General features: G+C 36.8%; 2 protein-coding genes, 1 long non-coding RNA gene and 2 pseudogenes across 5 annotated transcripts in view; 1 reads left to right on the top strand and 4 right to left on the bottom strand.

Annotated features, from left to right (window-relative positions):
* Nucleotides 1-1681: 1681 nt before the first annotated feature.
* On the bottom strand, nucleotides 1682-7975 carry SWI2 (switch 2). Its single transcript, XM_086583442.1, has 8 exons — nucleotides 7576-7975; nucleotides 7391-7497; nucleotides 5876-6803; nucleotides 5550-5797; nucleotides 4359-4485; nucleotides 4009-4284; nucleotides 3600-3861; nucleotides 1682-2427 (listed from the first exon to the last, which is right to left on the bottom strand). The coding sequence occupies exons 1-8, from the start codon at nucleotides 7903-7905 to the stop codon at nucleotides 2096-2098; spliced, it is 2610 nt and encodes an 869-aa protein (XP_086439568.1). The 5' UTR covers nucleotides 7906-7975; the 3' UTR covers nucleotides 1682-2095.
* A 1791-nt stretch (nucleotides 7976-9766) lies between these two features.
* On the bottom strand, nucleotides 9767-11537 carry LOC147476477 (UDP-glycosyltransferase 89B2 pseudogene; annotated as a pseudogene).
* Nucleotides 11538-12449: 912 nt separating this feature from the next.
* On the bottom strand, nucleotides 12450-15229 carry LOC147476476 (benzyl alcohol O-benzoyltransferase-like; annotated as a pseudogene). Its single transcript, XR_015207719.1, has 3 exons — nucleotides 14682-15229; nucleotides 12826-14143; nucleotides 12450-12748 (listed from the first exon to the last, which is right to left on the bottom strand). The product of XR_015207719.1 is annotated as a benzyl alcohol O-benzoyltransferase-like (transcript).
* A 122-nt stretch (nucleotides 15230-15351) lies between these two features.
* Nucleotides 15352-27632, top strand: part of LOC147476474 (uncharacterized) — a 29786-nt gene continuing 17505 nt past the window's right edge. Inside the window, exons 1-4 of the mRNA XM_086584673.1 lie at nucleotides 15352-15935; nucleotides 16096-16172; nucleotides 17303-17402; nucleotides 17505-17576. The gene's annotated coding sequence lies outside the window, so the exon portion shown is untranslated. The remainder of the gene's footprint in view (nucleotides 15936-16095; nucleotides 16173-17302; nucleotides 17403-17504; nucleotides 17577-27632) is intronic.
* LOC147476475 (uncharacterized) lies at nucleotides 20553-25224 on the bottom strand. 2 transcript variants are annotated; one of them, XR_015208066.1, is made up of 6 exons: nucleotides 23748-23863; nucleotides 22678-22776; nucleotides 21621-21764; nucleotides 21340-21422; nucleotides 21009-21124; nucleotides 20553-20870 (listed from the first exon to the last, which is right to left on the bottom strand). It is a non-coding gene; the product is annotated as an uncharacterized LOC147476475 (long non-coding RNA). The 2 variants fall into 2 exon arrangements; XR_015208067.1 differs by lacking the exons at nucleotides 22678-22776; nucleotides 23748-23863 and adding an exon at nucleotides 24756-25224.

Below are 27632 nucleotides of genomic sequence, written 5' to 3'. Positions count from 1 at the left end.
ACTTGCTCTGACAACATAAATATAAATATGCTTAGGTGTGGTTGGTGACCAAATTATGTCCTAATCTACCATTATCTTCATTTTTTTTTTGTGATTATAGTCAGCAATCTTCTCATTTTGAAAACGATGAGGACATTAGCATCCTTATCACTCCCTGTAATTGTTGGAGAATTTGTCTGGTTTACATATATGATTGGGTCTCTATTACATATTTACATCTCAATTTAGTTTATTATTATGAAACCAGTCCATGAGCTGTCATAACATTTCGGTATGAGTTTCACACAGGCTATCAACTCGAAGTGGACAATTAGTTAAATCCAAGACATGAAAAAGTAGATTTAGCTTAGACCTGCAGTGGTTAATAGAGTCGTGTCATCGCGTGGCAACTTTTCAAGCATGGAGGGTTCAGTTAGAATTCAGACTATGACTTGATTAGAACTATGGTAGACTTGGAAACAGGTGTCTTTTTGTAACCCAGGTCATTCTGACATCATGGAAACCTTGTAACTTTAGGTTCCTCAAAGAGTGAAGTTTACCTTGTGGAAACTTCAGCTAAGCATTCTTCCCTCAATTGAGAACATTCTTATCACCAACTGAGAATAGAGACGAGTGTTCTTTCTGTACACAAACCAGAGAAACTGTAGGTTGGTTATTTTCTCTAGCAGCAGGATTAAGGGTATATTTGGTTCAGGTCTTTGTTAGTACTTAAAACTGAGGCTCTGAGAGTGAGTCCACACTTTTAACAGAGAGCACTTTCTTACATCGTTCACGCAGGATACACACATGCAATTGGAAAACAAATCAATCTATGCTATATCCATGGTCTACCATATATGGTGCCATGGAAATGAGTGCAGAATGAAGAACCAAGATTAGATACTGATTTGTTCTGAGGAGAGTTGGAAAGAATGGACTGTTAAAAATGAAAAAAGTACAGGAAATAGATGTTGACAACCGGAAAATACAGCACAGTGGAGTAGGAATGAATACCTCCAGGGTGGATAAAATTGAACTTTGAAGCTCAGTTTATTGAGGCTGAACAGTGTGCTTTTCTTTGTATTATTCTCAGGTATCATGAAGGAACTAATGTGGCAGCAATTACTCAAAGAGGCACAGCTAATTCAAAGAGGCCAAATTTGGCTACTGGATCTATTAATCAGATTGTTCTCTAGCCCCCTTTTGGTTCAGTTACTGGCAGAACATCTAGTATGTTATGTAATATTCAGGACAAGCAGACTATCTAGCTGGGCCAAGAACCAAAGATCTATAAACTTTTGTATGCATCCAGATGTCTTATATAATGAGGCCCGCCGTTTTCAAATTGGGGAAGTCAAAAAATAAACTAGAAAATGTACATGACACGTGTCAAAATCTAATTACCGACATCCAACAAGATGACGGTCAATGATAGTGGGTTAATATGGAGGGCAAGTCTAATTCCTCTGAATTTGGGGAGGCAAGTAATGCCTATAATGAATATCAACTGCAGAGTTCTATAATAAAGAAAAAAAATATAAGAAACCAAAATAAATCATCTTTTCAAGTATACAAATACTGGTTTAGCTTCCTTCGTGAAGATATTTAGACAGTTGAGTTTATACCATTAACCTTTTTAAGGCCAAGTCCAACACTGACACCCGTAGATGGAATTTGCTGTAACATATGACCGTAGTTTGAGTTTATACACAAACTAACTTTATACGAATTGCACGTCATTACACATAGTACATGAGTTACGATAAAGGTAATCACACTGACTTACGGACTCAAGAATGAGTGAAAATGAATACAATAAAAAAAATAAAAAAATGAAAAAGAAAAATAAAACTATCTTGGGAATGATACAACAAAGAACAGGACTCTAAACCAAACTTTAGGAACATACAATGATACAGGAGAAACGATTCTGCACTCCAAAGTGCTTCTTGAAATGCCAATTAACACATTCTGATTACTGTACAGATGCTCATCGTGGGTTGATCTCAACTTTCAGTACTGAACACGCAGGTAACTTGAAATGGTACAGTTGATGTATGTCTATGTCTATGTCACTTCAAGTAAAAAAGGTACAAGTTGACTAGTTTCTCTTCGTTCAACCATTTAGGATTTTCTCCTTCCGCTTCTTATACTCTCGAAGTAACTTTTCTCGATCCGATGGTGATGAAGATAGCAGCCACTTGCTGAACTCAATCACCCCCATACCCTTAAACTGTGCGAGTAAAAGAAATTGTTCCTTCTTCCTCCGTTCCAATAAAGAAGTGTCTGTTTCACCAACAGTATGGGTCCCATCTGCACGTCTTTTTCTTGAGGTCGGACCAACCTGATGCGACTTGTGTTCATCTCTAAAATCATTCTCATCTTTCTTCTCAGTAAGTCTAGGTCCAAGGTTGACAATATCTTCATTGCGATGAGCATATACAATGCCTGCATGTAAAAACTCACTGTTAAAGCTCCACAATCAAAGGCAAAACCTAAACATTGGTCAGGTTTCGAACATAACATGTTTCCCGTCACAAATTTTAATGTTATTTCCTCCACAAATTTTTGGTCTCTACACATCAACAGAAGATCCTTCCTCTATGTTTTTTTCCAAATTCTTCTAGGTATAACATTAAAATGCGATGAGAAAACAAAAACGTCCACCTTCATCTCAATGGATTAATCCTTCTAATTCGCCCTAGCTGATGCCATGTAATTTTGAGAAATTCACAATACCAAATCTTAGAAAAGTGGAAAACTTGGTGATCATCTATAACTCATATATAGCATTACCAGGACAATTCAACATACACTACTTGCACTGAATTTATAGTATCCAACAAGAAACAAGAGCACTCCATCTGTACTTTCCATTCCGGACAGTAAGACGCCCAAGTTTGGGAACACATGCAGAAACGAAAGTATTAGAAATTTATATTTTATCCATCACTTCTAAATTCTAATACCTGTATAATATACCAAATTTCCAACGATGAGGTCTGCCTTTGTTACACAAAACCCGAAGCCCTAAACCCCAGCCCCAGAAAGTACGTATCTAACTCATCTTTGTTTTTGGACCATTCATCTCACAAACACACTCTTAACTAGTCCGAACATCAAAAACTTTATCCATTCAACTAATTGGAACTTTAAAAAAGCTAACCAAAAGTGTCGTTACAGAGATACATCATGCTCTAAATGCAAGCCGACACTCATTGACAGGGATAGATTATCAAAATAAGGCCCATCTGTGTGACAATTTGTACCTATGCCAGTCAGTCAGACAGTAAAACTAAAACCTAACTGTTGGAGATTTGGAGTTTTGTACTTTTGTTACAAAAGGAAACTGATACATAGATATTGTCTTATCATCTTATATGTTCATAAACAACATTAACAATAAGATGGCAAAACTCTGTTGCATGGGTACGCCCTAATTTCCTCTGTATCGCGTACCCGTGTCATGCGGACACGGATACGGACACCCGGACACAAGCAAAACAGTACCCTAATTCTCAAATCTCGCTGTGTCCAAATCGTCGTACCCGTGTCCAAACCAGACACTCGTCCCGTACCCATGCAACACAGTGGCAAAACAACATAGTAAAAAATCATACCCAAGTCTTCCAGTGATGATTTATTGGAAAATGCAATCTCCGAGTCAATAGATTTACTGGCTACTGCTCCTGGCAAGAATGCTTCATTTGCTTCATCAAAAGGAACAATATCTTTTCCAACTTCAGATGAACCATCTTTTCTCTCACCTTGATGCCTATAGTCTTCTCCTTTCTCAACTATCTCACCAGTAAAAAGTTTATCGGAGAGATCACGAAATAGATTGCTTATTCCAAAAAGCTCACCTTGGTACTCCTTGCAATCCTGAAAAGAAGCTGTCAAGTGACAATTCTGCTCAAGGAATGTCAAGGGAAAGTTGTTTCATTTTATATTAGTCTGTGAGTGTGTCTGTGTGCGCGCATTCCTATATACACAATGAAGAGATACTGCACACAGAAAATGAGAGAGTACCTGGACGCCTTCAAAATATCTTTTTTCCATCTTTCCTGATACAGCAATATTCGATAGCTGCTGTTTATATACCTGGCGTGTATACACAAGTTCCTCAAGGGAACCAGCAGCGAGCATGCGAAAAACCACAACATGTCGTCTTTGCCCATAGCGAAACGACCTATCCTGGGCTTGTAAGTCTTGAGCAGGATTCCAATTTGGATCAAATATTACAACTCTATTAGCACTGATGAGATTTAAACCCAGTCCACCAGCTCGAGTAGATATAAGAAAAACCTAGGACAGGAGATATTTATTAGTCCATGAATTTTCAATTTTATGTTCACTTGACCAATACACTTAATCTTTACCTGCTTGCTTGGGCTTGAGTTGAACTCATCAACAAGGCACTGCCGAGAGCTTGTAGGGGTTGACCCATCTAGTCTGGAGAAGCAATAACCTTTACGTATTAGGAACTTTTCCAGTATGTCCAGCATCCTGCAAACAGAACCAGAATCACACGAAGGAATGAACAAACATCAATTGAGCCATACTCTTCCAATTCCTCACTGAAAAGGACTTATGTTAGTATCTACTTTGCCGTTAGATACATAAATAAGTTGGTAGGACCTACGCTACTCTTTACTGTTAAAAAAATAATTCCCCTTGCATTGAGGAGAGGTCAATTCTTTGGTGAAGTCAATCAACAATGACTAAGTTAATATCACTAGGCCATGCCTACAGTAAGCATTTACTACTCTAACATAAAGGACTACTGTTTTACGTAACAGAGGACCAGTTTTATGCCAAGAGATCAACCATTATGAACATCTTTCTACTTAAGCAATTAAGAGTAGTTATAAAGTAAATAAAAGAGATTTTTCGTATGGTTCTTTATGACCTAAAAGAGATATTTATAACAGAGCTTCTAGAAATAATAATGAAAAAAAAATGACTGACTTGAGAATAAATGAGGCCATGAGAGTTCCATTTATATTGGTTTTCAACTTTCAACTGTGGTAAATGCTTAATCTGGATTTGTTTGATGTGGCTGCTCATACACGAAGGGATACATGAGCTAAAAAGGATTTGATGACACTTTTGAGGAAAAAGTACTTCACTTTGAATAGCATTTTCATGAGCTGCCATTTACTTGATATGCACAAGGCTACTCAAGTAGCTTTGTCTTCGCTGAAGGAAGGAGGCATCAGAAGGACTAGAACCATACTGTTTCATTTAATTAAAGCTTCTGCCAATCAATTCCACATCAGAATCAGTGCCTAGGTTTAAAATAATGATAATCCAACTTATTTTATCTAAAGTTCCATGCCCCTGAAAGCAAAAGGATATGGAGAAACAAAAATATAAATGCACATCATACAAGAGGTCCATATGTTTACTTGACAAAAATTAAAAGAATGATTGACTTAGATTGGATATTTTAAAAGAGGTGATAAGTACCAGTACATATTTATAGTAACAAACTGTAAAGAACAGTAACTAAGAAAAGAATTCAGTGCTGGAGAGAAAACAGTGCATTTAAGCCAGATGTCACACCTCACCTAACAGAATAGCTGAATAGAAGAATTTTATCGCCATGTGAAGCCCAAGATACCATTAACCTTTCCAATGCTCGCATTTTTCCACAATGTTCAACATCGCTAAGACCCATGAAACTCTCACTCTGCGTACTGCCTCCAACCAAATCAATATCAGTACTGAAGACAGCAGACGCGAATTCCGCATCCTTTCGTTGTTTCTCTATGTCATCCCTAGGATTAGGCTTAATGAGCTCCAGGTGATTGCTTACCTAAAAACCAATTCATTAATGTAAACAACATAACAATAAGAACGATTAAAACAAGCCATACCAAGCAATGCTATTTACCTGCTGAAGCTTCACTAGGCAAGGTAGGACAAGGCAGAAGGGGCACGAAGGACAACCATCAGGATTGTCCCGATGAATATAACTCCAGATGATTCCATTCGGTACAATCTTGCTGCAACATTCTACCTGTTTTAGAGGACTACCACAACTACAAGGGAGGTCCTTATTTATGAGACATTGGATTTCTGGTAGCTGTAATGTCCGTTTATATACACGCTTTTGCAACTCGCTCATTGCACAAAACACAACATTATCTTCCTTTCCCATCATCATATGCCCAATTGTCTCCTCCTTTGTTCTTCGTAACAGATATCCATGAAGAACTGTTATTAGGTGCTTCTTGCGCTGGTCAGCAATCTCAACAAATCTTTCAGGAGCGCTGGACCTTTGACCATGCTTTAGTGGTTCATCATAGAAATCTCGAAAATGCTCCCTTGTCCCCAGGGATCCAGGTGCAACCCAATCAAACAGATTGAACAACTCCATAATTTTGTTTTGCATAATAGTCCCAGTAAGACCAAAGCGTTTTCTGGTTTTAATTCTTAAACAGGCTTCATATAGTTTTGATTTCTCATTCTTTAGCCGATGAGCCTCATCAACTACAACAATCTCCCACTCAACCTCTGCTAGAGTTTCACCTTGAATTCTGAATGTATCAAAACTGGTTATAAGTATTTCAATTCCATGTGATTTAAGTTTCTCAAGAATCAGATCACGAGTTGGTCCATGATAAATAGCAACGCTAAAATTTGCCCATTTAGAAAACTCATTCTCCCAATTGGTAATGACAGAAGAGGGGCAAACAATCAATACAGGGCCCTGCTTTCCAACGTGATCCATTTTTAACCCCTCAAATGCATTGTGTTCAGCATCATTTCCAACTACAGCAGCCAAGAAGGCAATTGTTTGAATTGTTTTCCCGAGTCCCCTATTCATGATTAAAAATGAAACTGTCGAAAAAGAAAATAGACAATAATATCTCCACAATCACAGCATGAAAACTATTACATGGTTGTGCATCACTGAGCTAGTGCTATAAAAAAAAGGGTATCAATCCGGCTTCAAGGTGTTATGTATGTCATGTGGTGCACCTCCAAGGTCATATTTTGTCAAAATTTTATCGTGGAAAAACCTTTATGCCTATTAAATTTCTCTAGCAGGTCTTCCTGGCAGAAGAAAAAGATTTCTAGCCCTTACATTTAAATTACCAATCAGTTTCTATCCCTTACATTTCTCTAACATTGCCAATCTTTAACTTCCAGGGAAGCTGGATGCAACTTGTGCATACACCTGCATGTTGCACAGTTGCATCAAGAATATTGAATCACATTTTGCTAGTTATTTGTTGAAAAAAAATGCACTTTGGAGTGAAAATTTCAAAATTTATATTCTAGTAAATTTTTTATTTAAGAAGTGTCTGCATCCAGGTTGAACGACAAACCATTGACCACATGAAATTCACTAGTAGATAATTAGTACATGATATTAACCAATTAGTAAAATATAGGAACTCACATGTCATCTCCAAGTATACCTCCATGGTTGTCCTTGTAAAGTCCATATAAGAATTTAACTCCCCCCCTTTGATGTTCAAGGAGCCGACAATTAATAGCAGCAGGAACCTACCATAAAAATGATATGATTAAACATACAATACAATGCAATAAAAAAAACAAAACTTGGGTATGTTCTAAAAATACCTGAACTATAGGAATCACCCCAGGGGAAGAAAGAAGCAATGGTTCAAAGGGTCCTTTAGGATCAAACTGAAAATGTCTAGACATGGGCTCTCTTCTATTCTCTTCCTCCTTTTCATCTTCATCTTGTTTTGGTTGTGGGGGAAGAAAAAGTGGGTCTTGAAAACGTTGGAGTTGTTGAAAAAGAGATGATTTTGGTGGCTTTCTTGAAAGTGGAGGTGAGTTGGAATCTTGGGTAAGTAATGATTTTGTGCAAGAAGAAGAAGTGGTGGAGAAAGTAGAGCAAGGTTTGAGTGCTTCTTTGAAGAATGTTAATGATGATGATGATGACATGAAAGAGTTTTGCAGAGGTTTTCAGTTAATTTTTTTTTTTTTTGTGAAGTTTGAGGTTGTTCAGTTTAATTCATCTTTTGTTTTTGGGCTTGTCTTAAAAAGAGGGCACCCAATTATTTTTGTCCATATCTGACCCATTTGAATTCGGGTATGGGCTTGGAGCATGTGGTTTGCCAGCCCAGGACTTCTCTCTAAAGAGGTTTTAATGTTTTATTGATGCGTGCAGTGTAATTCACGTTGATGCCATTGTTAAATGTTTTGTGCTCATTTGGCATCCTCGTGTTTTTGGAGGTTTTTTTTTTTTTTTTAAAGATGTTAAGAACATTTCTAATGCAAATCACTTTGAGGGGAAATAACAATTTGTCATTCTTATGAACAAAAAACAATAACCCAATACAAAGGTGATAATGAGAATAATATTTTACTTGCTACGGAGATAGTTGTTAAGTTGTGAATTTCGGACGGAATTTTTTATTCCGTCTTATATGTTTTTTTTTTGTTCGGACCGAATGTTTTATTTTTTGTCGGTTTTTTTTTTACATTCAGACATAATAAAATATTATATCCGAATTTTAAAGTCACACTTACATTGGGCAACTCTAATAACTTCTCACCAAGAAAGTAACTATGAGGAAAAATAGTTCTATGTGGCGCATATATGGAGATAACAAGTTTTTTTTTTTTTTTTTTGATAAAACCTTCATACATTATATTAAAATAGGTAAAATATTCCTAAGGACAGTACAAATAAAACTGTTTAGGACTATCAAAGGTAGCACACTCTGCTAGCTTTATAGCCCAATTATTCCCTGTTACAGAAGTGTACCTAAACGAAAATTCTATCATATCTGTCAGCTTCATGTTCATCTCTTGTGCTATAAATCATGGACCAAAATATCGCCGATATATCCAATATATCACCGATATATATCGGTATTTTGGTACACCGACATCGATATTTTCGACATATATCCACCGAATATAGAATCCTTTTTTTTCCCGATATATATCGGAATTTCCGATATAAAACTTTATATCGCCGATATAATCGATATATCCGATATTTACGATATATATCGGTTGACTTTTTGACCATTTTTTAATATAACTCCGATATTTCAAATATATTTTCGATATATTTATGATATTTCCGATATTATATGTCCGATATATATGATATTTATGATATTTTAAATAGTTTGGAATGGTCACTAATATAATGGATATATCCGATATATATCGGTTTTGAGTACACCGATATATTGATCGATATCAATATTTTGGGCCTTGCTATAAATAATGCTAACATGTGAAGCCCTTGCCAAATAATATAATATCGTTTCTTGATGGTTTGTGTTTATTAATTTTAGAGAAATTAAAAATACGTATATTATAATCATGCACCAAATGGCAGACCATAGTTATTTGATTTCGATTGGGCCGGGAAAAGACAGAAAAGGAATTGTAGAGTTATCGTTCATTATTTTCGACGCCTAGTGCACTCAATTCTTTTACCAAACAATCCAAATCCCTATACGAACTCCCACCTTCTTTGGCAGCATTTTGTGCAACTTGACTAAACTCTCTATCTTTTTCGCTCATTGACCAATTATCATTCACTGACTTAGGCTGAGTCCAATGACTCCTATATCCTTTTAAAAGTAAATTTAAAGTCGATAAAAATAAATTTTTTTTTTTATTTCTATTTTTTTCTCTATATATATATTAGAGTAGAAAATGTAGATAGAGTAAAAAAATAATATGACTTTAAATTTATTTTATCGACTTTTAATTCGACTTTTTTTAATTTAATTTCTACTTTATTGACTTTAGCTCTATTTTATTGACTTTAACACTACTTTTAAAGGGATAGGGAGCCATTGGACTCAGCCTTAGTTAATATACGAGCCAACCTATCAGCATCTGGTATAGTCATTGAACCTTCACAAACTTTAACTGCAACTCCTATATAATCAACCAAAAGATTTGCACTAATGTGATGATCTGCTCCAAATGGCCACGCTAGCATTAGTACTCCAGCAGTTCCCACCACAATGAGTCAAAAACGAACCCACTGCTCGATGGTTTAATATAACAATTTGTGGAACCCAACCTTTTATCACAAAGCCTCTACCAGCCACACGATCTTCAAAATCTGTAGGAACCGCTCCATATTCGCCTGCCACATGTCCAAGTGTGGGTTCTTTAGCAATCCATATAAACTTTATCCCACTTTTCTCTAATCCAAGTGCTAGCTCTTCCATTTGTTTGTTGTTTAAAACTGCTTCACTACCAAAACAGACATAAACAACTGAACGATCTGGACACGTGTCGAGCCAAGAGAGTAGATGATTAACTTCTAGCGAGTTGGACCCACCTCTCTCTTTGTGCTCATCACTAGGTTGAAGTAATGGTCCCACAGCAAAAACTCTCTCGTGTTTTAAATCCTTTTTCAAGTGATCCAAGTACACCGATTCCAACTCACTAAAAGTGTTGAGTACGATCCCAGAACTCTTTATATTGCTAAGCATCCCATTTTTAATAAATTCTGAATCCGGGTCTCCTTCAACAAAGCTCCGAAAAGCCATAGACAACTTAAACCATGGGTATGTTGGGCAACCCGGAACGTCAAAAAATGAAATGAGGGCATTTTCGTCATTTGGATCGTTCCGTTTTGGTAAATCATGCCAAAGGCAATTAACGATAGAAGTAGCCAAAGCACCAGAAGGAGTGAAAACAAACCTCTTAAGGGCATCTCCAATAGGGGGTGTAAAATTACACCTCCACCTAGGCTCCACGTAGGTGCCATTAGGATTTTACACCTCTAATTGTATAGTATTGTATAGCTTATAAATATCCACACTCTATACTCTCTAATGGAAGAGTGTAAAAAAAAATAGATTTTAAACTCGGAGTGACGTCCCTCTTTAATTTAAACTGGGACGTCACTCCAAGTGACGTCCGAGTTAAAAAATTACTTTAGAATTAGAAAGGAACGTTACTCCAAGTGACGTCCGAAAATTATTTCACTCAGATGTCAGTTCGAGTGTCGTCCGGGTTTTTTATTAACTAATAGCGAAAGGGGGAATTCCCCACCCTCTCTATTAGCTAATACACTATTACTTACGGTATAGCACCCCCATTGGAGAGAGTTTTTTGATATTTGGAGTGTAAAATTTCCACTCTATACGGTTTACACCCCCCATTGGAGATGCCCTAATGCCAAGTTGTTGGCTAGTAAGTTGGTGAGTCCAACCAAGAAATAAATCAGACAAAATGGCTATATGGGGTGAATGATGGGATTCAAACCAATTTAGGATTGGACAATAAAGTTCACCCATGGCGCACATTATATCACGGAATGCACCAATAGGGAGATCTTTAACGTTTTCTATACCGTGGGGTATAGATGGGTGTTTTGGGAAAGGTAGGACTAGAGTTTGGATGGAAGTAGGGTGAGTTGAGAGCAATGTGGTGAGATAATGTAAGTTTTTGGGTGTGACTATAATTGTTATGGTTAAGCCGCGAATGACTAATTGATGAGTGAGGTCTAGAAATGGTAATATGTGCCCCGGTGCAGGATAAGGGAAAAGTAAGATATGTGCTCCGGTGGTCGTAGTGGTGGTTGACATGGTTGGTTCTTTCAATGTGTGATCAAAATGGGATGATGAAGAAGAAAGTAAAGCTGGAACTTGAGATTGTAGGTAAGAATACTGCTTGGTGGAAATGATCAGTCATGGGTTAGCACATAATTAAGGATTAATTATGATGGACTTGGGATTAAACAATCATTTCTTCACTTCCTTTAATTATTAAGTGGTGTGTAGCACGCTTTGCCAAAAAAAAAAAAAAAAAAGGTTGTGTAGCACGATACTTCTTTTTTAATATCTTAGGGTAGTACGTTACGCATCTCATATAATTAAGGGTGAACTAGTATTAACCCCCCACTAGATGAGCCAATTAGGATTTCCCCCCACTATATGGGAAATTAGGGTCTCCCCTAAATACACACAAAAAAATTTCGCTCAACCCACTTTGACTTTTTTTTTGTGTGTATTTAGGGGGGGGTGGGGTTAATACTAGTTAACCCTATAATTAATTGACTAGTTGAAAACATGTAAGTGCGTAACAATTTAGTCATCACTCATCAATACAAATTTTACTCATCTAGGGAAAAAAGATTGTATATATATGGAAATGCTTGAATAATAAGATATATTCAAGTGAGCGGAGACGAGTAGGGGTATGTGGACAAAACTTCATTTGATTCGTTTCTGTATGTATGTCCTTATTCTTTGTCTCTTCTCTTCGTCTCTCTCCTCTCCACGCCCTCTCAATCTCTCTACTGCAATTTCTTCCTCTCACTTCTCTTTTTCCACTCTCTCTCTCCGCTCATTCTCTCTCCCTCTCCACTCACACCAGCACTGCATAGCAGTATACTAGTCATATTGATTATTTTGGATTCTATATTTTTTTGTTCAGAAGCTAACTGATAGCTGACTCGAATCAGTGTTACACGTGCTAATCTTGAAACAAGTTGAGTGTGGAGTTAAATGAGAACTAATTGGAAATTTCGAATAAGCATGAAAAACATACACATGAAGGGTTTCGGAAGAGAACAAAATTAAATCTGAGCTCCACACCAAATTCTTTTGCAAAATGAGCTTGTAACTCAATTGGTTGTGCACGTGCCCCTCGCTCTCCTCATGGGGAGGTTGCGAGTTTTTTTTAGTTCCTCACCAACTTCGTCCGGGGAGTTTTCAATTCACTTGTGCTGGTAGGTTCTGAAGAGTCGTTTACAGCTCCAAATTCGATCAGTGACGATTGGTGAACATGAATGTGGCTGCAGGCAATGAGACTGCTCAAATACGGCACACGACATGTTCAAAATGTGGAAAAGTACACAAATCATGGTCTTACCATACCGTTGTTTTCCGTAAGAATGCTACTTCAACCAAAGTAATCCTTGTTAAAATCTGCAAAAACCGATCAAACTAACCTTCCAAGTGAATTCCCTAAGTTTTCAAGTTTTCCAATAATTCGCCATTATATTGAACCACCCCTCCTTTTAACTTTTTAAACTTTCAAACAGAATATAAACCATGTTACAAAATAAAAAAACAAAACATTTTTTTTTTTTTTTTTTTTTTTTCCAGATAAATTAAACACTTAATTAAATACAACGTCCTTACCAGAGTACCAAACTATTGGAGATCATTATATATCTAGTTTTTGAGTACAAGAAGAGTAAGAATAGGAAAACTGAAGAATGTAACTGTCGCCGACAATGATTGTGGAGGTTCAGTTCCTCCTAAAGAGGGGATGCAATGAATGATGATGAGTTGTTATCATTATTAGGCGGCTCCCTAAGCAGTTTCTGAATCTCAATGACAAACCTTTCCATGCTGGACTTAGGCAACTCAATTGCCAGAACAATCCCATCCTCACCTTTGATATTCCTAGACGGTAACAAGAAGATCGCAGTTACAGTTGCCTTTGTCGGCCCGCCGTATAGAGCTTTGCCCCACCCAAAATCGATGTCTTGGAATCCAATACATGTCAAGTCAGATAGTATGCAGGTTCGAAAAATGGTCGCTCTAGGTCGACCTTTTTTCACCAGTAGATCAGCGGTTGATCTCCTAAACTCTTCAGTCACATCGGCTTTAGCTCTTTTAACCAACGCCACCGCGTAGCCTAATGGATTCGCGCACAACTTACTAGCAGTTGACATTGCTGCCGGATGCACAATGGAGTTGCCATAGAATCCAATTGGCAAAGGCTGGGTGAACTTTCCACGCGTGTCCACAGGGAATGTGAAACAGACTTCATCATCCGACTTCAGATTGAGTGTGCTCGTGTAGCATCGCCAGAGGCTTGCAGCGAGCATATCAAACTTGGAACACGCGCGAAGCTGAGGTGGCAACTGGCTTCTTAAGTTTGCTATTTCCTGTGTACCAAAGAAAAAGTTTCGGTGGACTATGTAGTTCATGTCGTCAAGGGTCATGCCGTTATTAATGTCTTTGTGCAATTCCCGATAGAAGTGATGTACACACGATACATGAGGTGGGTCTCGCGCGTTAAGCAAGTGCCGTTCCCATACTGGTAGAACAGATGGAACACGCTTTCCTCGTGTTATCTCAGCAACAGCCGTCACGAATTGTACCAAACCACTTGCATCAACTATTGTGTGGTTTATGCGAATGCCAAAGATAAATCCTCCACACATCAAACGGGTTACCTGTAACGTGCAAGCAAGTGTTCCTTATATTGTAGTACTCAAATTTTAATCCAGTTTAGTGCGAGTTATGGAAGATGAAAAAACAGATTCCACTATTTTTTAAAAGCTCTTCCGGCGAGCAAATAAAGGTCTACCTGCCTTGACCATTTACAGCTTATAGCACCAAATAATTGATCCAATGAGTAAATTAATCTTCTTCTAAGCATGTCGCGACTTGATTAAGATCTTTTATGGTGTTTGATGGAACATTTTATTTACTGTGGGGAAATGATTTGTAGCACGCCTTTGGTTTGTTATTATTGCATAAGAAATGAAAGTTTTCCCATAAAATTTTACAGCAAGCTATAGCTATCCATATAGACATGTTATGATAGAAATTCTGACCAAGTAATATGGTTTTTGAAGCGTTTACAGTTTTTCTGAATTACTAATTTTACAATGTTCCCTTTACTATCATACTAAGCGCCGCTAGCTAAGATTGTTAGAGAAAATCTATCAAGTATGTAGATGGTGGAAAATACTTGGAAAATCAGATTACCTGTATCAACAACAAAGGGCAGTGAAGGATACCGCCAGAGCCTGGGACATCATAAAGGAGATCTCCCATACATGGGAAAGGCGGTAGCAGAACATCACCAAATTCTTCTAACCCACATTTGCACTGGCCTCAATGAACAACACACCTTCACCGGTGCATTCAACAATAAGTTTATCATTTGGCCCTTCCCTAAGCCTACCAGCAAAAGGGTAGTAATAAACAAGTGTTTTAGCAATGGCCTCTTTAATGACCTTAACTGGATCTCTTCCTTCCATTCCGAAAGAGTTTCTATAGAAGAGTATATTTTGGACCTGGAATCGATGACCCCTTTGGTCATCGATGTCCGAAAGGGATTTAAATTCATGTGGTGTCGGTAGAGCAGGAAAAACTAGTTCAGGTTCACTTCTTTTGACTGTGAAGATTAACGACGAATATGGCGTTGTCATGGTCTTCTAATCGTGATCGATTTTTATGGATCAAGAAGCTGATTATGGAGTTCGAGTTTTCTGAAGGGATTTCTGTCAAAAATCTCAGTCAACTAATTTGAAGTTGCAATACAACAGTTTAATATTTGCAACCGGTGGACACCACATTGTACACATTATTATAATGCACCCATATGCCTTAAAAAACAAATCATATCTCACCAAATTTTAAATTCTTCAAAAAATTACGACTCAAGCTACCATGCTCTTGGTTCATTTCAACTTCTTACTTCAGAAGGATTCTAAGTACATGGTTTTGGTGTTCTACAGCCATTGATTTCCCAGTAACTTGTAACAGTTTTGGAGCATAAGATCGTTAATTTCCTTAGATATATTATATTTATTCTATCAACTAAACAAAACCGGGCTGTTTCCTGACTCCTGGCTGGGATTCGATTTGAGGGGGTATTAAATCATATGTCTTCTTCTTATTCCAAATAACAAGAGTCTATTTTTTTTTCCCCACCGCTACTTCCACTCCTCTCTGGGTTTTACACCCATCTTCTTCCACGTCGATTTTGTTTATTATTACTAACATTCAAAAGATTGAAAAAAGGTTAAAAGATTTCTTACATTTTACTGATCAATGGATGGAGTGCAATCAAGGTAACGTACTTTATTTTCATTGTTGTGTCAAACTTTGATTTTTATGTGTCTTTTGTGTAGTTGGTTTGAAGACGAAAGAAGGTGTTGTGCTTGCTGTCGAAAAGCTCATTACTTCTCCATAAAACCCAACTTTAGAGGTTAAAAGTTTTCTTCTATAGTTGAGGTGAGACTCTTATACATCTTTATTTCTCTCGCTTGCTTGCCCGCTCTACACACCCACACTCACACACTTGATTTTGAATGGTTAACCAATAATATTTTTAAATGAAGTTTTTCTTTCAAATGTGTTGTTGATTTCATCCAATCCAGGTTTTCTTTTTCAGTATTTCATTATAGTTAATCAACAGAAGAAGTAGATTGAAAAACATGATTATGGAGGGCAGAGCTCACGGAAGCGAAGGTTTGTACACCCCTAATTTCATATTACTTCCTAATTTTAGTTTTGAAATAACCTAGCTTATTTGTCATTTTAGTTTTGGAAAATCTAGCCTATTTATTACTGATTTAGTGGATACATATTCCTACTTTCGTTTCAATCACTCAGGTGCTTTTGTTAAGCTATTTCTTTGATACTTTGTATATGCTTGATATGATTTATTTGTATGCTGGTTTTTTTGGTCATTGTTGAATAAAGGCTAATATCAAAATGATTTGTAGAATTATAAAAATTTAAGACCTTTTTGTTGGCTATTGCAAGATTTGTAATAATGCAAATTGATTTTCATGGTGAAGAGGCGTATCAATTCTATCATTTTTGTCTTGAACATATAATGATCTTATCTTAATATCGGTTTGCTTTGTGAGTGTAGTGGTTGAACTTGAATTCGATTTATATGTGTTTGGACTTATAGATTTGAATGTGTTATGTTCTCATAATTTATACATCAAAACCATTTGTTGTATATGGTGATGGCGTTAGAATTAGTTAACTTGCACAACATCTGTGTTGCGAACCAAGTAAGAATCGTAAATTGAAATATTTGTGCAATTGTGCCTCTTGCAATGCTGATATTTGCACGTATAATGATACTTACCAAAACCTGCCAAGGTCTATAGATATTACAATAAAATCTTTGTATCTAAGAAGTTACTTTGTATTAAGACATATTTGAAATTGTTTATTACTTTGGATTATAGTTTAGCCGAAGCAATCAATTAGATAGGAAAAATGGTTTTGTTATTGTTGTTTTAAATTCTTCCAACAGACCCTCACAGATCGCATGTTTAACTTTTGACCATTTATTGGCCTAATGGTCCCCACTGATTGATTCCATGTGTTATCATTTTCTTAAGAGTGTTTTTCCACTCCTTATGGCATAGATTGCTATCATATTTTTATGTTGGTTATACCCAACGGTTTGGATCATAGTTTAATCGAAGCAATCAATTAGATAGGAAAAATGGTATTGTTAGTGTTGTTTTAAATTCTTCCAACAGACCCCACCGATTGCATGTTTAACTTTTGAACATTTATTGGCCTAATGGTCTAGACCCACTGATTGATTCCATATGTTTTCATTTTCTTAACAGTGTTTTTCTACTCCTTACGGCATAGAGTGCTATCATATTTTTATGTTGGTTATTCTCCTTGAAGAACCTTCGCTATTATACGGACATTGATTAGCTTGAGGTTGGTTGCATTGGAGTCTTTTTCTTGAGGGTGCACATACATTCTTTTGAATTTTATTGCTCATATTTCTTATTTTATTTTATTTCTCATAATTTCTTTTAGTCATGCTGGGTGATTTTCAGGGTTTAGGTTTCGATCGATAACATTGATCAACTACATTAACATGTTAGACAGGTATTTTGACTAGACTATAGTTAATTTCTTGGATGTATTGAACTTCAAATCTTTACAAGAATTTAATTACTACCCACACACATTTTATATGGCCATTTTCATTTCTTGAAACAAACTTTACTAGCTACGAATAACTGTTAGTTTTATTTTTAAATTGCATTTTGTGGGATGTTATGACGTTGCCTAATGTGCAATATAAGAATGTTAGACAATTGTTTGAACTTCTACCCATATTCATTACCATTTTTTAAAAAAAATTGAATTGTGAATTTTGTGCAACTTGAACAACAATGAATATCAATACCAGTGGCTTTGTTGCTGTGAAAGAGGTAGAGTTAAGCTCTCTTTTTTGTTCTTGAATAGCGGGAGGAAAAAAAAATATAAACTAATGCTAACATTCCATCTTTTATCGTTATTAATTTTTGCGACAAATGTGGATTCATTAAATGATGATGCTATGAGTTATATGCTTTGAGTATGTGATACTACAACAAGGCTATGAACTTAAAGTTTTTTGAATGCATGGAAAGGGGATTGAACATTTCAGTATTGGTCCATGCATGTATATTACACTCTACAGAATAATTTTTGGTTAAAAGGAAATGTTATTGGCATTTGAGGGGGTATAAATCAAGGGTCAAGACCCAAGACGTGTAAAATTAGAAAAAAATTAATGAGTAATTAATTAGCACAAATAATTCGATTCCAATAAACCTGCCCTTTCTTTATTCCAATAAGCCTTTCGGGTTCTCCAAGTTACTTTCTATTTGTATACGTGTTTACCTTCTTCAACAAAACAGCAATGCGCCCCTGTGAGCGAAATTAGCATGACAATTAAGTAAGGGTTTAAATTATGAAATGTGAAATAAATGGCAAACCCAGTCGTTCTACCTCAAACTCTTTACATGAACAATGGTTGTCTCTTGATCGGTTCTCCTTTAGCTCAGAAAATTATGTACATTGCTTGGTGAATCATTTCTATTACAGCAAATTACCAAACACCTATAGCTCAATCAAATATCAGACGCCCACTACGGCTCCTCTTCTTCTCCATATTTTGGTTTCCTTCCATTAGTTCTATTTGGTACGTCAAGTATCTCTTTCAGTTATTTATTTTTAAACTTAGATGTGCTTAGTTGTGAAAACTGTATTAGCCAATTTTATGACCAATGAGATGCCATAACCTAGGGCCCGAAGTGGAATAAGGAGAGGAGAACGCGAAACACTGCACCGAAGAAAGTCAGCAACACTCTAGAAGAATGTGGGCCACATAAAGACTGGGGATCCAGATGGTGTCAGGGTCAAACCAAATGCACGATAAGAAAGAAGGGATGGAGTGTACAGGAGCCGGGCCGAGGAACCCTAGAGGCACAGGTGGGGAAAAGTTGACCGTGAGATAGAAGGCAAATCAACGGATGGAAAGAAGAGAGGGAGGATATAAAAAGGAACAATGAATCTAAAGGAGAGGAGGAGAAAAAAGAAAAGAAAAGAGAAGGGAGGCTAGAGAAAAGAGAGAGACAAAGGAAGCCATTAAGGATATTTGTGGTTGACACATTTGGCGCCGTCTGTGGGGATGAGTTAGTCCACGACCTAGTGAGAAAAAGGAAAGGTTAGAGCATGGCTCCTGTAGCTAAGAGGGGAAGAGGGAGAGGAAGAGGAAGAGGAAGAGGAAGAGGAGGGAGACCTAAAAGAGTGAGAGTTGAGGTCATGGAGGAAGAAACGGTGAATATTGAGAATGAGGAGATGCCAGAAGAGGAGGTCGAAGATACGGAGGTGGAATCGACCAGATTGCTCCAAGAGGAGATATGGAGGCTTAGAGAGGACAATGATGAGTTGAGGAGAGAAAGGGAAACCACTCAAGGGGGAGCGAAAACAGTAGAACCCGAGGGTAGTGAAGTGGAGGGACAAGGCATGGAACTCCTTCATGAGCCCGGAGCGAACAACACAGGAGGCATTACCATGGAAATGGTGTAGGCGATGATCAAAAGGGACAGAGAAGCTAACTGCACGGCGGAGAAGGAAAAACACTGTGCGGAGAAGAAGGTGGTGGCCAGCTTGAATCAGAACCCACTGGCTAACTCAGTTTGGAATTCCGAGGTACCCAAGAGGTTCACGCAACCCTGGTTTGAGAGATATGATGGGAAATGAGACTTGGCGGACCATTTGCACCACTTCAGGCAGCAGGTGCCACTATGGCAAGAAGGGAAGTACAATGGACTCTGCTGTATGATGTTTCCTGCCAGTTTGAAAAGGGGAGCCTCGGACTAGTATTATCGACTGGAGTTGCGGAGTATACGAAGGTTTGAGGAGCTGGAGCAGGCCTTCATAAATCACTTCATCCATCAGAAAAAGAGGGTAGTAGATGTCGCGGATCTCTTTAATGTCAAGCAAAAGCCCACCGAGATACTTAGGGATTTTCTGTGTAGATTTAAGGAAGAGACACTATGAGTGGAGAACCTGGATGAGCGCACCGCGGTCATAGCGTTCCAGCATGGGTAGAAATAGCGAACCAGTCACTACACCAAAAGAGGCGTTTACCAACAGTTATAACTGTTACTTATATTTTTACTAACGCTTATATTCGTTAGCTCTGGGGTGTTACAGTCACTTAGGCAAAAATTACTAACGGATATATCCGTTACTAAAATTAATTTTACTAACGGATATATCCGTTACTATAAATATTTGTAACAGATAAATGTCAATCAAATTGGTCGTTTATAACGGATATAAATGTGAGTAAAGTTTGGCGGGCTGTAGTCACTAACGGATGCATTTGTTACATTTCTAATAATTAGCGGGAAAAATGATTTGGTATGTCACGGATATATCCGTTACTAAATTGTAAACCTGGAAAAAAAATTAATTTCTGGGATCAAATTGTTTCCACCTTGCACTTATAGCTCTAGCCCCCAGATCGATTATTCCATCTTACATAATATATCACACTCCACAACAACAAAAGAATAACAAGAAAAAACCAACCAATTAAACTTTATAGAAACAAATCCACCAATCCAAATCCCAATTTACATAGAAACAAAGCCTCCAATCCACCCAAATCCCAATTTACATAAACATAAAAACTAAAGCTAAAGAAGTTTTCCTACTTCCTTCCTTGATTCATTTCAACGACATATATAAACAAACATAAACGAAAGCAAAGTCACGTTTCATAATCTAGCCTTTCAACATTCCTCCATATTATCTTCAAGTAAAGAGAATGATTTGTTTAAGTAGGAAATGAAGCGAGAGCACATTTAAAAGGCTCCACAGTTGCAGCAAAACAACAACCTGCACAAAGGATAGCTTTTGGCCCTCAAAAAAGCATTTAAGAGAGAAATCGAAAAAATGGCAACAAGCAACAACGTCTCAATAGGCAATACAATTTGGGTAAATGCCAAAGCAAAAAACTGTTTTAAGACCACTTACCTACCCTTGAGCAATCATTCTTGTAAGAGTAAGAAAACTTCTGCATCATATCTAAAGCCTCGCATATTGTCACCATTATACTCCAACTTAACCCATGAGTACTTGCATTGTAGTTTCTGAAAAGAACCCAACACAAAACCAACCCCTAACAATCACAACACAACCAAAATACTAGTCCGTACAACATAATAGGCATATAGGTTCTAGTTGTATAGTTTCAATACATAATAGTATTCTTGCTAATCTCAAACATGTAGAAGGAGCTAGGTGAATAAATAGCAACAAAAGGAGGGATTAGTAATAAGATGACAGGAGAGAATATAACAAATACCTTCCCCTACTACAGTGCATGCTCTCTCTAGACAGACATCACAAACATCACTTCACAGGAGGTAAAGGATTGCAACCCACACTCTGCATAGACCAGTCCAACAAAATCTTTAAATCCGTAAAACTCAGCGCCTATCAGGTTTTATGCTTATAGTTCAAGGTGTATTTTGTGTGTGCCCATTCAGAAAGAAACTCAGGTACAAATAAATACAGACCAATTTTTTAAGCCACTTTTAGCGGACATATCTATATCGAAGGTAAATGTGAAAGTCTGTGAAATACCTTGCTATATTAACCACATTCAAGAGAGGAAAGGAAGGATTATTTGACGGTGCAAATGTCAGTATGTCTGAACTAGAACTGGGTGAAAGCAACGGTTCAAGCCAATGGCGTCCTCATATCCTTGCAACATCAAGCGGAAGCCACCTAAGTACACAAATTTCATTAGTTATCAGAAAAGAAAAAGGGGAACAGCCGTTATGAAAATGGCATACGAAGCTCTTGGATGCATTTGCTAGTCACTTCTGGTGAATATAAAAGAAATGACAGAGTTAACTAATGTGAAGATGGTCCAAAGAAGCAAGAACAAGATACTATGTACAAGAAGTTGCATGCAACAGTATACAATATCTGCATAAGCTAAGAACTACACAAGTTCAGTAGGGTATCAATTTCTAACGAACCCAAGAACTACACATTTGTCTTTTGCAAACCAAAACATATTTAAGGCTATCTGACAACTTAATTAAGAAACCTAAATACCCTTGAGTAATCATTCTGTAAGTGTAAGGAAATTTTTGTGTCATATCTAAAGCCTTGGCATATTGTCCCTATTGTATTCCAACCCATGAGTACTATCATTATATTAGCACCAAAAATTAATTCAATATTAAAATATCCAATTCAGCTCCAACAAGAGAATCCTTTTTCTACAACAAACTACCCACTTCCATTCAGGAACCCCATATTTAATATAACTAAGCTTGAAAATGATAAGATATTAAGTAGAGAACTTCCAAATACCTCTATCAAGTTTTAACTTCCAGCAAGAAGGCATGTACAACCAATATAACTTGAGTGAAAATAAACAACCAACCTCACACTAGAATTCACGAGATCTCTAATTTCTAATTCGACTTACTAAGTAATTTACTTTGAAGGTGCATTAATACACTACTGAGGGAAATCCACACTAGCTCCTTTGTGACTCACCACTTACTAAGAAAACGAAACACTAAGATGCAAAAAGAAAGATGGGCGCATCTAAAATGCATAAGAAATACACATACACAAGGTTGACTCTACAATGACATTCGCTATATGGAAACATATATGTTACCTTAATAGAATATGTGAGATATGAAACCTCCATTACTATGAGAAAGATGGCAAAAATTATGTCTTGTGACCAATCTTGTCCATTTTCTTCGACCAAACTCTGTAGAGCAAACGAAACATTCATGGAGTAAGGATTTCAGACACTAACAACTGACACAATAACATGCAAATAAATTGAACTAGAAAGCCAGTAATTAGTACATGCCTAAACTCAACACTAAGGCTCAACAAAGTGGAGGATAGTCAGTTAGTCACCCTTGAAGTCTAAAATTTGCGCACAACTAACACAGACTCAAAAAGGGAAAGGGAAATAATTTAAGGCTGTGATTGTATCTTTACCATGGAGACGTCAGGGGAATTCGAAAAAACATCGGTAATTTAATTAGTGTCTATATGGCAAGAAGTGATCCAATCTGGGAAGAAAAGAAAATGAAGCCATATATGATGGAGGTATATAGAGTAGGGCACTGTTAGAGGCATAGAATAACAAAGAGGTTCTATTCACAGGAAGATAAAGACATCTTTCAATAAAAAAAAAGATAAAAATAGAACAAAATAACGGGACAAACTGTCATTCTAATAATTTTTTGAGGTTATTCATATTCCCAAATTCTATATATGTATGTCCGAAACTATGCTCAAACCAAGCCTCCGCATCATAAAATTTTACTCTTAATGCAATTTTAAAAAGGAATTGCCGATTAAAACATACTTTGAATACAATAATATACACCAATATATAGATAGCAAAAATTATCAACTCAGATATTACTCTTTGAAACAAGTGTTACTCTGCCTATGATCTGGTTGAGTTATCAGTCAATGTCACATCTAATCCCCATTTCGTTGCTACTAATCCAGGCAATGAAGGACCATAACTTGCATCGAGGATTTCACGAAACCGATTTTCTTCGGAACCTTTGTTTTTATGACACCTCACAAAAAACCTTATTTGAGAGTTCCCAAATCTCTTGGGAAACTTTTGAGATGCAACTACCAAGTTAAAATTAGAAGAAATTGGATCATGAAGTTTCAAGACTATCAAGTGTACCATGTCAATATAGACATTACCTACTATGTCCTAACTCACACCACCTAGTAACCTCCTTCAAACTTGGAGTCACTATATCAGCCATTGAGAGATGGCGAGAAGCTCCTCCTTGCAATACAGGTCTACAATGTTAGACCTGTGAGCCCCGCACAACCTAAAATGCACAAAAATGCTACTCATGTAGTTAATTTCTTGAAACAACACCTCTAGTTGTATTAAATGGATGGGTAAAGCAGTGGATCAGCTCTTTTGCAGTCATGTTGACCCAATCTGGAAAGTAGAAAATAAAGCCACTTAATTGTTTAATAAGGGGTATATTCATTAGGATATTCATGGTGCCTTAGAGTCTTAGGTGCATATATAACATATATAAACCGGTCCAACATGGGGAAGACCAGCCAACACATGTTCAATTTATAGCCACAAAAGTATAAAATAAAATCAACCATCAAATGTTTATTAAGGGTATTCCTTGAGACTCTCATAACCTCAGAACATATAAACAGATTATCTTTGTCATGATTATAATGTTCTAATAATTCTCTTCACTGTTTTTATCTTTGTCATGATTATAATGTTCTAATAATTCTCTTCACTGTTTTTCCCTAACCGAATATCACAAAAACCTCATTCATTTTGTTAAGGAAACAAAGTCATTAAAGTCTAATATACACATGATACATCAAAACAAAGACAAAGAAGCTCTAACCCCAAATTTGTTAAACCAATAAAGATTTAACTTTTTACGTCAAAGTTAGACTTAGCAATAACAGGGGAAACTATTGCAAAACCAAGAGACAAACACCCTTCAATAAGTAAACACTACAAATATGAGATAAAGGAAAAAGGAAAGGAATTTATAATCGAAAACACATGATAGTTTACTAAAAGTCTTCTCTCAATAATTTAAAAATCACTTGGAGAAAAATCACTCTTTAAAAAACCTTGGAACAAAAAATAAGAAATTAAACCACCGTATTACCAAATTTGAAGAACACGGATAGAAAAGAGAACGAGAGGGAGCTTACCTAATCTGCTGCTGCAATTGGGAATAGCCTTTAAGAATGCTTCTCCATGCCTAACAAGATGCGCCAACCTCCTGCTGGAACTAGTTGCTCGATCGAGATCCAGATTCTAATTACAGCGAAATCCGAGATCGACGGATTTCCATTTCGGTCAATTGAGAGAGAGAGTTTACCGGGGAGCGATGAAATTCATTGTTCTAACTGTTAGCTAGGGTTTACAATGAGAGAGAGAGAATCAAAAGGGGGAGATGGGTGCCTACCCAAAAATTGCCCGCTTCTTTCTTTTCTTTCCTTTTCGCTATTTCTTTAATTGGTTTATTACTTTACTCACGGATACAAACGTTATACAATACCGCACTAACCGTGACCAAGTTAATCAAAATTATTAAAATTATTATTTGCGATATTTTCTAACGATTGTTTTATTTACTAACGGATATTTCCGATGATAAAGCTGGTAACATATATAACCAATATCGATGTAAAATTAGCAATTGTTAGAAAATGGTAGTTTTGGTGTAGTGCATACCTTATGGAGTGTACATGATAAAGATAAATGCTAATTTGATTGTGTTATTAAAAGCTTTCCCAAGTCTGGACTATGATCCTCGAGTGATAACAAGTATATAATAACAAATATCACAAAGTTCGATTATATTATGCTTATATTCACTTCTCGGTATCAAGTGAGGATGGGAGTCTTGCAAAGGCTGGACCAAGGTGCTAAAAATTGAGAGGACCTAGCTACTCGCCCTTCACTAGAACTCTAGAAGAGTAGTATTCTGTTTCTTTTGCACCAAGGTGCAAAGAACTGAATGTGCCTACTGCCTAGCAACTTGTCACTCGCTTGAATGATATTCAAGTTTGGGCCTCAACTCCCTACAGTCAATGTGAATGTCCCATTGGATATAATGGAAATACACACTCCCTTCCTAGGACAAATTACCATTGAATACGCTAATCTACCTAAAGATTGGAAGGCATTTTTCACACAGAAGACAATTCCCAATGTAGGAGGAATACAAGAGAAGCAATTCACAAATAATGAAGCTTTCTTTGTTGAAGTACAACACGTTCATTAGGTACCATATATTATTGCTAGAGTTAGTAATTCTCACAGACTTCAAGTACTTTCTTATCCCACTACTCTTAAGTACAAGCTGCAATTTTTGCTTCTTATTGGTATTATTAGCAACTTACTCTGATGACTAAGAAGTATGGTAATAGGTATATACTCATAGTACTTGCACCTTTGTTCTAGTCCTATAACCTCATCCACTTCTACTTACCTTAGTTTTCCATAAAGACCAGAATATATCGCATATAGTAACACAAATAAAAATGAAGAAACTCATACCTCCCATGATGCTAAGCTTTTCATAAAGGAAGGAAGAATCTCATAATCATCCTTGGACAAATGGATTACTGCTTTGCTTGGGATATCCTTGGAGAAAGAAAAAAGAATCTCATACTCATCCTTGGATATAGTACTACTACCTGCCAAATTTCACACCACTGAGTGTCAAGCAAGCAAAAATAAAATCAACTAATTTATCAAACTACAAATTAGTTTCAACAAATATTCCTTTTCACTAACCTTCAGAGGCTAAAGTAGCAAGACAAACATCTGATAGGCCAAGACTTTGTAAACTCAATGACATTGAATTTTAAATTACGTCAAGGAATCACAAAGCAGATTTCACTATATATAGCAATATAAAAATCAATACTCATTTCAATAAAAAAGATACATAGGGTTTTCTTCAAGTCTCTTCATAATAGAACCACGACCACACGAGAAATCTAGTCCATCTTTAGTAGAACTAAACAATTTCGAGTCCACCCCAGTCGGCGTCTTCAATCCCACATCCTCTTCTTCATCCTCAATCTCAACTTCTACCGCCAAAAAAACAAAGGTCATTACCAAATAACTCAAACACTTAAAAAAGAGACAAAATTTTAGAAAAAGCAAAAAGGTATACCAGGAACATAACCAAAGTCCATAAACCGGTCTTCGATTTCAAACAAATTAGTTTCATTCTTCTTATAAAGTTCATTACAATGACCCAGAAGTTCTTCAAAAGAAACAGTACCAATTGCCATTGATTCGATCATGGAGCACAATTAAAAAAAAAAACTTAGAAATTCGCTTGATGGGGTTTGGGTAGAAGAAAAGAAAAAAAACGTACCTGGTTTATTTCCTTCTTCGTCGGCGAGGGTTTGACAGAGGAGACGGGGAAGTGTTCAATGGAGGCTTGAAGAGAGAGACGAGAAGGGGAAATGATCGGGCACAATTTTTTTTTCTATTTAATTTAATGTTGTCCGTTAGTTCCGAATATACCCTTCTGGTCATTATTTTAGTTGTTTACTAACGGACACAATTGTTACGCACATTAAAATGCTGGCTTTGATAATAATTAGAAAAATCAATTGAAATATACTAACGGATACCAACAAACCTCACAGTTATGTCCGTTAGAAAGGAAGTAATGGATATATTCGTTACAAATGAAAATTTTGCTCTGTTACAAAATGGCCCTTATGGTGTAGTGAGTCCATGAGTCAGTATTCAAGATTGAGGTTACTACCTTACACGCTTTGTATATGAAGGTAGAGAAATACATAAGATACGAGGATATTCTGCAGAGGACTAGTAAGGAACACAGGAAGCCTGAGAAGTCAGTACATGCTGTGGGAGTGGAGGATCGGAGAGACCGAGAAAGGACAGCAGCACGAGACGGGGGAGCCTATAGGGGGCGACACAGAAAGCAGAAAGAGGTAGGGAGCAAGCCAGAAGAGAATACAGGGAGAGAAAACCTTACCATGAAACATAGCTAACTCCGCTGAACAAACCGTTGGAAGAAATCTTGCCATTAATCA

Source organism: Coptis chinensis, chromosome 9 (assembly GCF_015680905.1).
Source record: "Coptis chinensis isolate HL-2020 chromosome 9, ASM1568090v1, whole genome shotgun sequence".
In the NCBI taxonomy this organism is placed as follows: domain Eukaryota; kingdom Viridiplantae; phylum Streptophyta; class Magnoliopsida; order Ranunculales; family Ranunculaceae; genus Coptis; species Coptis chinensis.
Note: the sequence above shows the minus strand (reverse complement) of the source record. Positions and strands in the feature narration are given on the sequence as shown.

What these genes read in the sequence shown, in the direction of transcription:
- SWI2 (XM_086583442.1), bottom strand. Translation starts at nt 7,905, where the DNA reads ATGTCATCATCATCATCATTAACATTCTTCAAAGAAGCACTCAAACCT. An exon ending in GGGTGATTCCTATAGTTCAG is followed by an intron (nt 7,498 to 7,575) that starts GTATTTTTAGAA and finishes TTTTTATGGTAG; the next exon opens with GTTCCTGCTGCTATTAATTG. An exon ending in ATCATCACTGGAAGACTTGG is followed by an intron (nt 2,428 to 3,599) that starts GTATGATTTTTT and finishes TTTTACATGCAG; the next exon opens with GCATTGTATATGCTCATCGC.